The sequence below is a fragment of the Galeopterus variegatus genome, unplaced genomic scaffold, assembly GCF_000696425.1.
Source record: "Galeopterus variegatus unplaced genomic scaffold, G_variegatus-3.0.2 Scaffold3138, whole genome shotgun sequence".
Lineage (NCBI taxonomy): Eukaryota > Metazoa > Chordata > Mammalia > Dermoptera > Cynocephalidae > Galeopterus > Galeopterus variegatus.
Window position 1 is genome coordinate 68815 of NW_007729249.1, and position 13932 is coordinate 82746.

Sequence of the window (13932 nt, forward strand, 5' to 3'; positions counted from 1 at the left end):
CACATGAGGTTGTGATTGTCTCTTCATGAATATTTGGCTTGGATTTCCCTAAGCAGAAAGCATCAGGTATTCTTTATCTTAATTCTGGTTCGTTTCCTAAATAAGTTTATCTGATGTCCAATCTATAATTGGTCTCGAGCAACCACACACCCCTGGGATTAGAAATAAAACTTTGTACTATGGTATAGAGGACTTAGCCTAACTAGAAGGAGGCAGGGGATAGGAGAGCACTTGAAGTCAAAAAAGGCCACTTATTAGCTGAATGCTTCTACACAAGTCATGAGCCTCAGTTTCCTGTAAAAAGAAGATAAACCACCTCTCTAATCATATGAACTGCATAAAACTAAACTGTTTTGCTGAGAGTTCAGATCTGTCAACAATTAGGCCTCCATCTTCCCAACTTATCTCCTACTCATTCCTTCCAGATGTACTATTTTTCCAGTCTCCAAGTCTTTGCTTGCACAGTTGCCCCAGCTGAGAATACCCTCTGCCTCACTTCAGCACATCCAAATCCTCCCTTACCTTCCGGGCTCTTCAATGCTACCTTTTTTGTGAAGCTTTTTTGCTATTCCAAGCCAAAGGTCATTTCTCTCTGCTCAAAAATTCCCTGGCCACATTTTATGTACATGTTGCACAACATTCGTTACATGCTGCCTCATACAATTGTAAACAGATTTGCTCCTCCCTACTAGCATGTAGTCTTTTTAAGTGCGTCCCTATTTCAGACATAGTGCTTGGCACAGTGGCTTGCCTATAACGAATGACCAAGAAATGCCGACAGGAGGAAGCAAATCACAGGCGCTTGCTATGATAAAAAGGTGAGATATCTTAAGAGAGAGACCCGCCCGTGCCCCTTCTCTGTGGTTTCCACTTTGTTGCCATCCATCCCAGGCCCTTATGCTCCTGAAGAAGAAAGGATCACACGCAGACATATGAATGTAGGTAACAAGCTTGTGAACTGTTCCAGCTAAAATAACCTACTTCATCCACATTCGCCAAAGAGGCATCAAAGTTTGAGCAAATAGTCACATCAGACATATTCTTGGGCTGGCTGGTTAGCTCAGTTGGTTAGAGCACAGTGTTGTAACACCAAAGTCAAGGGTTTGGATCCTCATACAGGCCAGCTGCCAAAACAAACAAAAAAATATATTCTTCAGAGGACGTTCTCTGTTAACAGAACTAGTAGATATGACCTTAAACATAAACCCCAAAGACTGGGTAAGTGGATGGAAACCATTTTTCTCCTTCACAAGCCACTCCTCACTGTCCAGGGAGAGGAGACACAAGACTGTTTTTCTCTTTCACACTACTGCCTGGCTACTTCCATCAGCCGTTCCAGTTGGCGGTATCCAGTGTCTTCCTAAGAGCAGGACTTTGAGCAATCATTCTGAGTTTCCCCATGTTCCTCATGACCAGACCAGCACCACAGCTTCATTCCATGTGCCTATGAGCCTGAGCATATGTTTGAACCCAATTTGTTTTCTTTTTTCTATAAATATAAAAATGAATTATTTAAACCTACTACAAAGGCTTGGATGGGACTCTCTTCTGAATAGTAGCTGTTGCTTAGCTGCTGTCCACACTGTGAAAGATTTGTTACCATGTCACTTTTCTCAATATTATTAAGAATTATTAAACATTATCATATGGTCACCATTCACTCATTCAACATTTACTGGGCACCCATGTGGTAGGTAATGTGCCAGCAGCCAGGGACACCACAGTGAGCCAAACGAGTAAGACCTCCTGGAGCTGACACTCTCCTGAGGGAAAAGCGGACAATTACTTGCACATTTACTTGTTAAATAACAATGGTGACAAGTACAATGAAGGAAAAGCACAGGGTGTAAGGACGATACATCTTACGGGATAACCTGGCCTGACTTTCTGTCTGTCTGGTGGGCTGAGGAGGGCAAGGATGGTTTTCCTAAAGACATGGCCTGTGAGCTAAGCTCTGAAGGATGAAGATGCAAAAAATAAATAAAAGGAAGTGAGATTTAAAAGAACGAGAGCGAACTCTGTAGAAGGAGGGGACAGCATTAATATTAATGATAATAACAAAAGTCCTTCTTTTTACCACTCTTTTGATTTTTCTCTCTATTCTGTTTTAGCTTTGGAGGAACTGCAGATCATTTATTTCCAATGTCATTTAGCAGTTTAATCTTGAAATGAAGATTAGCTTTCCCATAGATACCTCAAAGTTCTGCATATGAGAAATAAGTTGGCTTTCAAAACTCTGAAACTATAGAGCTGCCAATGTATATAGTTAGCTCCTCAAACCCCATGGCATACTTTCATTACTTGAGAGATATTATACTAAGATAGAGCTCACTGACCAGTGTCTGTGTGCCAGTGGGACAAGTGCTCTAAGGCCATTATAACATTTAATCCTCAACAGATAGGGACCACTATTATCGTCTCCACTGTACACATGGGAAAACTGAGGCACAGAAAGGCTGATTTGTCCAAGGTATTCAACTTGTAAGTGGTAGATTCAGGATTGTGACCACTGCAGTTGGAGGACTTGAAAGTCACCATCAATCAGGGCCTCAACTCAACATCCTGCTCTCAGCCAAATGTATCATGTCGTTCTGCATCTCCACACCTCCACTCAGGCCACTGACTCCACCTGGAATTCCGACTGTTCCTTCCTTCTGCCTTCCCATAAACATATGTTCCTCTTTTAAGACCCACCTTAAATATTCCATCTATTGTAAAATACTCCCCTTTTTAAGATAAGAAACTGTGAAGATAAAAGAACCAAGGTAAAAATAAAGGGCAAAAGAATTTGCTCTTGCTGTAGCTTGGTAATAACCTTCCAGAAAGAGCTACTGACAAACAAGGGTGAGAAGTTATCTAGTGAAGGAGCTGAAAGAAAAGATAAACAGGCATTTTGGGGACACCTCTTGATCACATGAGAAGTGTACGGCCAAACACCTGATTTGCAAGTCCTTTGTTTCTCCTAAATACTCTGGGGCGAGGGGCAAGAGTATTAATGCCAAATCCCTGCACGATCCATGCTACATACAGCAGCAGGGTGTACAGAAGAACAGAACTGGGCCTCCCCTGTAATAAGCCTTTGTCAGCGTCCTGCACTGGCCTGACTGAGGGTTCAACAGGAGTTGATTTTGGCTGTATTGAGCCCTGGCAAAGCCACAGCCTGGTAAAGAAGATACAGTCAAAGCTGGATTGAGACAGGCAAGAAAATGAATTGGGGGCAGGGGGATATTTTATAACCAATTGAAAAGGGAGAATGTCTAGGGAGGCAGACAAGAGCAGCCCATTTCCATAAGCTTCATTTAATTTATATTTAGCCTTCCCATTCTCAGTAATTGAATGCATTATTTATTTTGGCCAGCAACTGCTGCGTGTGGCTTTCAGAAGAACAATAATAGGCTTTTAAGGTTTAGTGCCACAGCATTTAGAGACTCGAGCAAAAATCATCAGATAAATTATTAAACTTGAAGTGGATACCACACTCCTGCTCCCCCGCAGTAGCTTAAAGTGAGGGGTGAAGCTGACGAGGAACTCTCTTCTGACAATAAGGGCACCGTCTTGATCTGTGCACAGTATTTGGGGCTGTCATTACACTGCTTGTCCCTTGGTGCAGACCCAGGGCATTTTGGGGCAGCCCAAGAGGGAGAAAATCATTCACAGATCTCCTCCAAAAGCTCCTGAGAGCAGCAAATCTTTGTTGAGGGGGGAGCCTTTATTTTGTTACTTTTTTTTTTTTTTTTAACAAATGGCATGAAGCTATATAGAAGATCCAGTCATAAGATCTACAACAGTCAAAATCATGGTCCTGATTTTATAAAGCTGGAAGAAGAGCGATCTAGGCTTCAGAGCCTCCACTCGCAGTCCACAGCTCTGGTATCTGCAGCTCACAATCTGTTCCTAATGCTTCAGTTGAAACCAAACTCAGGTGTTCCCACCTGGGTCTACTATTCTGGAGCTTTCTGAAAGGGAACAAGTTTATAAAAAGATTTAAAATTTCTAACATCCAAGAAAGTGTCTTCTAATTTTCATTTTGCATGTCATCGGATTTTTGGTGGTGGCTGTTTTCATTTTTGTTTTTTTTTGTTTCTTGCTAACCCATCATTCTTACCAAAGCAGGCACTGGGAAAAAGTTCCGCATTTACCAACACACAATGAGGACTGGTGCCTATTTTAGTGGGGACAGGGGATGTCTCAAACAAGTAAACAAGGAGGCACAGTAAGAAAATGTCAGCTTGTGGTATGCACAATGATGACAATGAGGACGACGGCACAGAATGAGATAGACTGAGGAAGGGTGGCCACTTTAGCTAGAGTGGTCAGAAGTGGCCTCCCTAAGAAGCTCTGGCTTGATTCTCACCACCTGCTTTGTAATTCAAAGAAAAAAGCAAATATCTAGGGAAAGATCATTCTAGAAAGAGGGAACAGTAAGTGCAAAGACTGAATTGGGAGACAGCTTAATATGTTCCAAGAACAGAAAAAAGCCTGTATGGCTTAAGCATGGTGGGAGATGGGGACAGAAGGCAGCAGGGTCCCGTGGGGACTCAGAGGCAAGGTGTTTAGTTTAACTTCAAATACGCTGCTGGGAAACTACAGGAGTGCTCCAGGAGCAGAAAGCAAAACCAAGCAGAGTTTAAAAGGGATGAAAATATGTACAGCAACCACGTTTGAAGACTTCTGTGCCCAGAGCGGCCCCAGTTGAATCCAGATACAGATGACCACCAGAACCACCATGCTAAGGGTCAAAAGAACAGGGGAGTGAGTGACCACTCTCCAAATTGGCCCAGAATACCTTCCTGAGCCAACAGCAGCAAGTAGAAAAGCGCTGCTCCAGCATAATCTGCGAGGTTGGGGCAGGGGAGAATCACCACTGAAAACATCAGTCTACCTCATATGGTGCCCTGATATTCATGCAAGCCTCCCGATTGTTCGCACTGAAGACACCCAGTCTACTTAATGGTGACCTTGTGTTAGGCAGATCAGGAACTGAATGTTGGCTCAGTGACTCACGAGTGGACATACTCAGGCAAGCTACTTGGCCACTCCCTGCCTCCGTTTCTCATCTGGGCTATGAGGCCCCAACCACAGGACTGGCCTCATGTGGCTGTTAGGAGGATGGAATCAGACACTGCAGGCCGCATAACAAATGCTCCATAAATGGCGCACCAAGATTTCTTTGATGCTTTGTGTTATGGCCTGCTGGATGAATCCCTGGCCACCAACCTGCTGGGGCTCTGCCCGCCCGCCCGCCCTTGACGCAAACCGCTGCAGTTGGTGACCAGGGTGTACTGCGGCAAACACTCGAGACTCCCCGCTTGAGGGCATTCTCATGGCTCAAGTGTGCAGCAGGCCAGAGTGCCAGGGAATTAATGTTCCAGAAGCAGCACTCAGCCGATGACAGATGAGAGTGAAGGGTAAATACCGGTCTTCCTCCCCCCTCAGGTGGAGTCACACTGAGGTGTATTTGACACCATCTCCCAAGTGGGACTGAAGCTCAGCTGCCTACAGCAGTAACCTGCTTGCAAGTGCACTTTTACTTATCTTCCCGTCTCACCTCCCACCACCCTTCTGATACTCGCTGGGATCTCCTCCACCCAAATAAATTACCCCCGTGCATCCTGGCTTCAGTGTCGGCTTCCATGCGTGCCTAGCACAGAAAAATTCATCTTGAGCAGACTTTTCATCCATAACAGCAAGCTGTTGGGTATTCATTCTACACAGATTAGAATCTACTAGTGTGTCCCTGGGGTTTCAAACACACAAATATCAACAAAAACAAAAAATAAACATGAATCTGCTATGGCTAAGTAGTCCTAACTTCTCAAATTCTGTATGCATACTTAGCCCAGGATGTCTGAGCTGCCTGACCCAGCCTGAGATTTAAGAAGGTTCTTACAGGAAGATATCTACGCTCTATAGTCTGTCTGACTCTGTAAACGTGTGTGTGTCTGGTGCGCTTCCTACGAGAGCAACAGATTGAAAACTCATCATTTATTGACCATTTTTTCTCTTTTCTCCTTAAAGGAATCGCTCTCTCTCTACACATACGCGCGCGCGCACACACACACACATGCACACACACATGGCTGAGTCAGCTTTCCTAAGCAGCAAGGGAGTGCCTGAGATGGGAGAATGGTGGCCTTACCTTGGGAGAGGCACTGGTTGGCCAAGGCAACCTGGCCAGAATGCAGGTAGAGGTTGAGCCGTGTGAAGATCCCTGTCAGGGAGGGAATGGTGATGAAGCAGTAGGCAACGCAGGCCTAGAAAGAAGGGGAGGACCGCAGCCCGTGAGGTTGGCAAGGCCATCTTCGCAGATTAATGCTCCTGTTTTGTCCCATCATGTACTTCCAAGTAAAAACACTTCAACAACTAGTCCCCCCATTTTGGGCCCCAATGTTCCCCTCTCAACTCTCTTATAACTGACAACTCTTTGGGAGGATGGGGAGGGGAGGGGCACGATGGCATATGAAATATACAACCTCATTCATCATCATGTGACATAAATTGATAACACCCAATATTGATAAAAAGAGCAGCAGCCACTTAAACCAATGACTTAAGAATATGGAAGTAGTCAGGAAATAATGCTGCTAAAAAGATTCAAGAGGTGAGAAAAGGCAGGGCCAGGAGGCTTAGTATCTGTTGTAACAGTTTCAGTCTGATTTCAGTTTTAAAGACATAGACAAGTATTGGTTCATTTAAATTTTGAGCTGCAGACTCAAGAAGCTGAAAATTTTTTTCGAACTTGAGCATAACTCTTGTAAGAGGAAAAAAAAGATACCAAACTTTCCAGTTACAGGCAAAATATTATTTTATGTAATATTATATTATTATTATATTAGATAAATATTTCATATTATAACAACATATTATTATGTTAGAGAAAATTAGAGGTCATTCAGCTGGCAGACAAAAATACAAATCCATCTCTTGACCAGTTCCCCAAAACATATATTAAAATTCAGACTCCTCTGATCTTTTCTTTTTTTGTTTTTTGGTGGCTGGCCATGATTGCTTCTTTTGAAAACATTAAGAAAATTGATTATCCCAGGGAAAAATTAATGTGAAAAGTCAATACTAAACCAACCTTACGATGACACACTTGTCTTTTTCTGGAATAGCAATTTAGTAACCTGCAAACTAAACAACCCACTGGAGTTCAAAATCTGAGTCCTTATCTTTAGAACATACCCGAACAAATGCAGCTGTCTTTCTGGAATGATTTCCTTTCATTACTTTTCTTGTTTCCATTGCCAACCGGTTCACACTCTGGATTTGTATAAATAAAATAGAAATGGAAGTGAAATGACGGGTGGTTCAGATTAACATCTTCCATAGAGATTTGAATGTTAACAACACACAAGTCAATGAGAACAAGCTAACTGGAACCATGACCGGCTAGCACTGAAATCGGCAATGCCAAAGGGGTCATCAGGCCCGATTCAGTCTTGGCATGAACAAACATCTCCAACAAGGTAGAACAAAAGGCACTTGCTAAGTTAGTCATGCCTATCAATCAGCATTATAAATGACCAGGGATTAATGAATAGCCAGGGTTCACTTAATACATTTCCAGAAATCCCACACTCTAAGTTTAAGATCTTAGAGATCTTAAGACAAACCTCCAAATCTGAGAGCAGACCATACAATTTAGCTATGCAATACTAACAGTAAAAACAGCAGTAACAGTGGCCACATCATCACTTACAGTGTACCAGGTGCTATTCTAAGAGCTTCACATTCATTAAGTCATTTAATCCTTACAACCCTGTGAGGTGGGTATCAGTACCCCCCCTGATTGTACAGATGAGGTATTCTACATTTAGGTCTTAAGCTTGGTTGTGCTAAGTAACCTGCTAACCAGCAAATGATTCATTAAAAGGCTGTTCTCCTTGAAAAGACATGAAGCAATTAAAGAGCCTTAGTGAACCTTTTCAAAGATAAGGAAAGTTTGAACCTATGGTTCCCAAACTGTGTACCACGGTTCCCCAGGGTGCTGCAGCAAACTCATCACATATTTTAGGGAAACACAGCAATACCCAATTGTTGAACACTGTGCAAAGCACTGGTGTGAAGTTGCTCACAGATGTGACACTGGGCTGCATTACATCCCTTGTGGCCACATCACACCTTTGTGAAAGTTGGGTTTTGGTGGCTGCTATGATAAATAGCAAGTACTGTGTGAAAAGCAATGTGAAGAGGGGGCTGGCTGGTTAGCTCAGTTGATTAGAGCCTGGTGTTATACCACCAAGGTCAAGGGTTCAGATCCCTATACCAGCCAGCCAAAAAAAAAAAGTAGAAAAAAAAAAATCAATGGAAAACAGGAAATAAGGGTAGCAGTGTCCAATCTGTTTCCAAGGCTTGAGAAGTTATGCAGTGCTCAATAGGTACACATACCTCATCAGTGATTATGGTTATTGGAGAATGAAATAAAAATAATATTTTTCTTTTGATTTATGTACATTATTTTTTAAGTGACTATCTAGTTTTTAGGGCATAATAACTAAAGTTATCTAAACCAACTTCTTAATAGAACTTTACTGTTTCTTCTGGTCTGGGGGCACCATGAAAAGAGAGATGCCATGACTGAAGAAAATTGAGAACCTCTGGTTAGGCAACAAGAGACTCCAGGTTAGTATTTCTATAATTAATCAGTGTAAATCACTTAACTCTTTGCTGTTGCCAGGCAGAAATGAGAATATGCAAATTTAAGGGGGAAAAAAGGTCAATAAAACCATCCAAAGACTTAAGCAATGTTGTAGATTTTATTAACCTTTGAGAAACACCCTCTTGTACCCTAGAGAACAGCAATATGGGCCAGAAGAATCCCAGATTAAGATTGGGTGGCATATAGATGGTCAATATAGATTTACTGAGAGAACAAACGAGTGAAAATCCTTACATGAATCAACTGAACGAGAACAGGTTCCAGATTGCAAAACATCGACCTGGACTCAACATAAAAACTTAGCTGCTGTTCAAAATCACGGCCAAAGGAAACCTAGAATCAAGGAGAAAGATGCTGAAAGGGACAATGTTATCTTTAGAGGGACACAAGCAAACATGCAGATGACACACACTGGAATATACTCTAACTAGAAAGGCTTGATCTCAACTAGCGTATAACTGAAATATTACTATTACCATCTCACCTTTATGACATGGGCATTGGACTAGAACATAAAAAGCCCAAGAATAAAAAACAGAAGCTCAAAATGTAAGTAGGCTTTTCCATGCTTAGAAGGAAACCACTGGAAACGGAATGATGGAATTTTGTTTGCCAGCTGCGGCCTTTTCATGGAACATAAACTTGGTTATTGGGAGTCTTTGTCAGGGGGCTTTCCCTAATAAGAGCCAAACCTTTCTGCATCCGGATGGGGATCCAACCTCAGCAGCTTCCTGGTGGCTGCTGGAGCCAGGGAAGGAAGTTTCTCCACCATTAAAAATCCCCACTTCTCCTATTTCTTCAAATTTATGAACAGCTGGTAAGTAGGAGAAACTTTATGGCTATATCAATCATTTTTGTCCAAAGGAGGTTTAACTTTGCTATTTCCATTATAGCTATCAGGTTTCGCATCTTATTTCCTCATATTCTTTTCCATTATAATTCGGTGACTTTCAGGAAAAGCCATAAAAGGATAAATACTACATGATCAGTACATAAACCAAGGGCAAAGGAGAGTCACCCAGTAAAATCCATAGGTCCATTTTCTAACATGGGAATCAAAAGGCTAATCCTAAATTTTCATCAAAATTGATATTTGACCCACAGAGTCAGGTGGACAGTTCAATCAACCCTCGTTGTTGAACAAGTCACATTTTCAAGGTTATTTTCAAAGTGATCTCGTCATTCTCAGCTTAGGCAGTTTTGGTCCTGACATTTCTACTAAAACAGAAGATGCTGGGAGCAGTTGGTGAAAATTAAGGCAAAGATTGTTTGGCCTGGGATGGTGTAATGTTTGGATGTTTCTGAAGAAGGCTGCAGTAATCCCTCCCACTCTGCTTATCCTTTTGCAATGTCCCTTTGGACTTTTCCCATCAAGAGGCAGGGGCTCTTCCCCTCCCCTCCACAAGCTGGCCCTGTGAATTGCTCTGACCAATAGAATGCAGCAGAATGACCTGAGGGTCACTGCTTGATTTCCAAGCCACAGCCTTAAAATTAAAAGGCTTTGCAGCTTTTTGTCTGTGCCCTCAGGGATGCCAGCACTATGTAAGAGACCTCAACTGAGACTCCCAAATGAAGAGAGGACAGTGCAGAGAAGCAGGCCATGTGTAAGGAAACTGAGATGCCCTAGCCAACAGCAGAGGCCAAGGCCCTAGACTTGAGAGGCAGGCCATCCTGGATCCTCCAGTCCAATCTTGCCATACCAGTCAACACCACATGGGCAGCCTGGCTTACCCAGCCAACTCACAGCATTGTAAGAACTAATAAAACACTTAAGCTAGCATGTTTTGGGGTGAGTTGTTATGCAGCAATAACCCAGTGACAGAGAACTAAAACAGATGGAGAGTGGTCATCTGGCCTTTTGCCCACCCAGCAAAGTTTTCACCTCCACTCTCAGTCCACATGATTAGGGTCACCCAGGTGTGCATATCTCCCAGGTCTGGCCAGTGGGTATATTTGGGCCCATGCCCCAAGTTCAACCAAAGAGACTCAATCCCAAGACTTTTGCTGGAGTCCCTCCTGCTGGGCTGCAGAGCTGGGAATGTCAAGCTGCAGCTCTGGTGGGGAGCAAGTCTGTCTCGGAAGGAAGTCAACAGAGCAGAGTGCAAGCCCAAGACAGACACCAATGGCAGGTCCTGACATCACGAAGACCTTCAGAGAGTCCCGTCTCTGGACTTTGTGTCACATGAGCCAATAGATCTCCTCCTCCATCCCCCCCCCCCCCCCCCCCCCCCCCCCCCCCCCCCCCCCCCCCCCCCCCCCCCCCCCCCCCCCCCCCCCCCCCCCCCCCCCCCCCCCCCCCCCCCCCCCCCCCCCCCCCCCCCCCCCCCCCCCCCCCCCCCCCCCCCCCCCCCCCCCCCCCCCCCCCCCCCCCCCCCCCCCCCCCCCCCCCCCCCCCCCCCCCCCCCCCCCCCCCCCCCCCCCCCCCCCCCCCCCCCCCCCCCCCCCCCCCCCCCCCCCCCCCCCCCCCCCCCCCCCCCCCCCCCCCCCCCCCCCCCCCCCCCCCCCCCCCCCCCCCCCCCCCCCCTGGCTAATGTAAGATGTTTTCTAATTTCATCTTATCTCAATAAAAATGAAAAGCACCAGGGAACATAACAGTAACTGCTCTCACTGGAATAAGGACAAACAATTACATCACACTTCCAAGTGCACTGAAACTTCTTCCCCAATACTTACCATTTTTATAAATCCATTAATCAAATATGCCAGCATTCTTTTCTCATCCTCAAGAGTGAGTGCACTAAAATCAATGATCGTACATAATTAACAGAGGTAATAAATGAAAGTCTCTAAAAGAAAAAATACAGCAGTTTAACAGTTAAGAACATTTTGCATTTTCTAGACTTAAAAATCTCCCTGTAGGCTGTATATTTTTCTTTTGATAAAAATATATACACAAAATCGACATAATTTAAATGTGTTTCTCATCTCCTTCAAAGATGCTATTGTCATGATTAACAGGAAAACAGAAGGTAGCTTTCTCTTCTTTGGATTTTAGGCAGCATGGTCTAATACCAAATTTTGTATTTCAGAGTTTTGTTCAACACATTATTATAAAAAGCTTCCAACATACAGCCAAGTTGAAAGAACTTTCCAGTGAACACTCATACACCCACCATCGAGATCCTACCATTACTATTTTACAAAATTTGTTTTATAACATAACTATCCACTCCCCTCTCCATCCATCCATCCACCTCAGTTTTTGGATGCATTTTAAAGCAAATCACCATCTCAGTTGCTTCTATTTAATAGAAAATTCAATGTAAATATAAATAAGAAAATGTCAAGTCTTTATAGTTTTGATATACATGTGAAAGCCTACAAATAGTTCCCCAAATTTATTTATTGTTTTAATTTAAGAGACCAGAGAAAACAGGAATCAAAGTTTTTGTTTGTTGATTTGTTCTAGGGAAAAATAAGTTTTGGCAAAGATTGCATACTGTCTTGTAATATGCAATGTCCCCTTTGTTCTTTAAGACATTCCCCAGCCTCCTTCAGAGCTAGGTATGGCCAATGGGATGTGTCCTGGACAATGGGATATAACTGTGAGTGATGTGTGAGCCTTCTAAGTTTGTCCCTAAAAGAAAGCTGCTGTCCTCCAATGTCCACAGGCTGGAACGTGGACATGGTCGAGGTAGGCCAGCTTCTAGCAGAGAGACAAGGACAACACCCCAAAGGAATACAGAGCAGAAGAAACCTGCATCCTGGATGATGTTCAAAAGAAGGGGTTCCCTACCCCACCTTCTAGTCTCTCTACCTAGTCACACTTTTAGTAAATGAGAAATAAGCCTTCTATTTGACTTAAGCCCCAAACCAATATCCAACGAATATAAGTGCCTTTCTGGATGTTTGCTGTGACTTTATTTCTATTTTTGTCCAACTAAATTCTGCTGGTTTAATTTATTATAAAAAAGTCTTGATATTTTGATTTTTATAACTACCCATAAAGTTGAAAGCACAAAGAGTCATGGAAATAAAGAAAGATTCCAAAAGTAAGGAAAGAGAAAAAAAGAAAAGAAATACAATTCATCTTGATGGTTAAGTTCCAAAACAATTTTCTCAATTCTTGTAATGTTTCCCAGTAAATCAAGCTGCTGTGTTTAAAAATTCTTTGGGGACTAAAAGTTCAGCAACAAATAAGCAGGAACTATCTTAAGCACAGTCAAATGGAAATATGCTTAAAAAACCAAAAAACTAAAAACTAGAAAGCAAAGGAGTAATAACGGAGCCTTTAACAAAAAGGTAAGGTCTGTGGATAGGTCTGAGCCTCCTTCTTGTAAGAAACATAAGTAATTTCATTTCAATTTCAAATAATTAGCTAATGATGAGATAAAATGAAAAGGCTATGTTACTGGATGAGCGAGTTCATTATTATACTACCTGCTGCTGGCAGAAATCTCCAGGAGACATGGAGTTTGAGTTTACTTGGATGAAATCAGCCTTTTTTCCCCAACAGAAATCTTTTTGTCAAAACATCTGCCATCTCATTTTCTCAAGAAGGTTACCCCTCAGCATCCCTCCTCTCCTGGCCTGCAATGTCCTCATTAGCAAGAATCTTAATAGACTCAGTGAAGTAATATCATTCACAGTGACAGTTTAGAGCAGTCAATCCCTAATGTTCTGTTACTGTGGTATTAAGACCCAACCTATGTTATGTTTCATCTTCAGGCATGTCTTACTTCACAGAGTCATGCATGGTCTTGCAAACATGCAAAAGGGCATTCAGGATGACGGGGTCCTTGGTGGGCTCCTGCTGATGCCTAGGAGACATTTAAAGACAGTGGTAAAAGTTCTGTCCACTGACAGCAATGAGAACACGGATTTAGTTCTTACCTACTGTATATATTTTGAGAAACAGCAAATTATCTGGCAGGCATTTCACACGGCCCAGTTTACCAGCAATGGGCAATGTTCTGGTTTTCTCTTAATTCTTCTTTAATTAACAAATTTGTTCTTCCACACATATCATAACTTCTCCTAACCGCAAAATCACAGTGAAACTGCTACTCTTCCCAAGCCATGCAAAGGGCAAACCTGTTTTCTTACTATGTTTCTTACACCTTCTGAAGTTGTATACTACCTGTATGAAATTGTGTTAAGTGCCAGGCAAAATTATTAATTTGGTTCTCCAAACAATCTGAAGGACAAACTCATAACAAATCTCCATGTAAGTAAAGTAGGTATATTTGTTCCAAGCATGTCAATTATGAATTAACTACTTTTATTATTTAGTAAGGAATTAATCTTTTAAAAAGATAATGAGAAAAGCT

The 13932-nt window shown here is 42.8% G+C and overlaps 1 protein-coding gene across 1 annotated transcript in view; it reads right to left on the reverse strand.

The window, feature by feature from the left end:
• LOC103599880 (chromosome unknown open reading frame, human C16orf62) overlaps positions 1-13932 on the reverse strand; it is a 116991-nt gene that overhangs the window by 31479 nt on the left and 71580 nt on the right. The window contains exons 22-26 of the mRNA XM_008584063.1: positions 13342-13422; positions 11336-11399; positions 8897-8995; positions 7186-7263; positions 6140-6254 (exon numbers count right to left, since the gene is read on the reverse strand). Of these exons, the coding sequence (XP_008582285.1) occupies positions 6140-6254; positions 7186-7263; positions 8897-8995; positions 11336-11399; positions 13342-13422 (437 nt within the window). The remainder of the gene's footprint in view (positions 1-6139; positions 6255-7185; positions 7264-8896; positions 8996-11335; positions 11400-13341; positions 13423-13932) is intronic.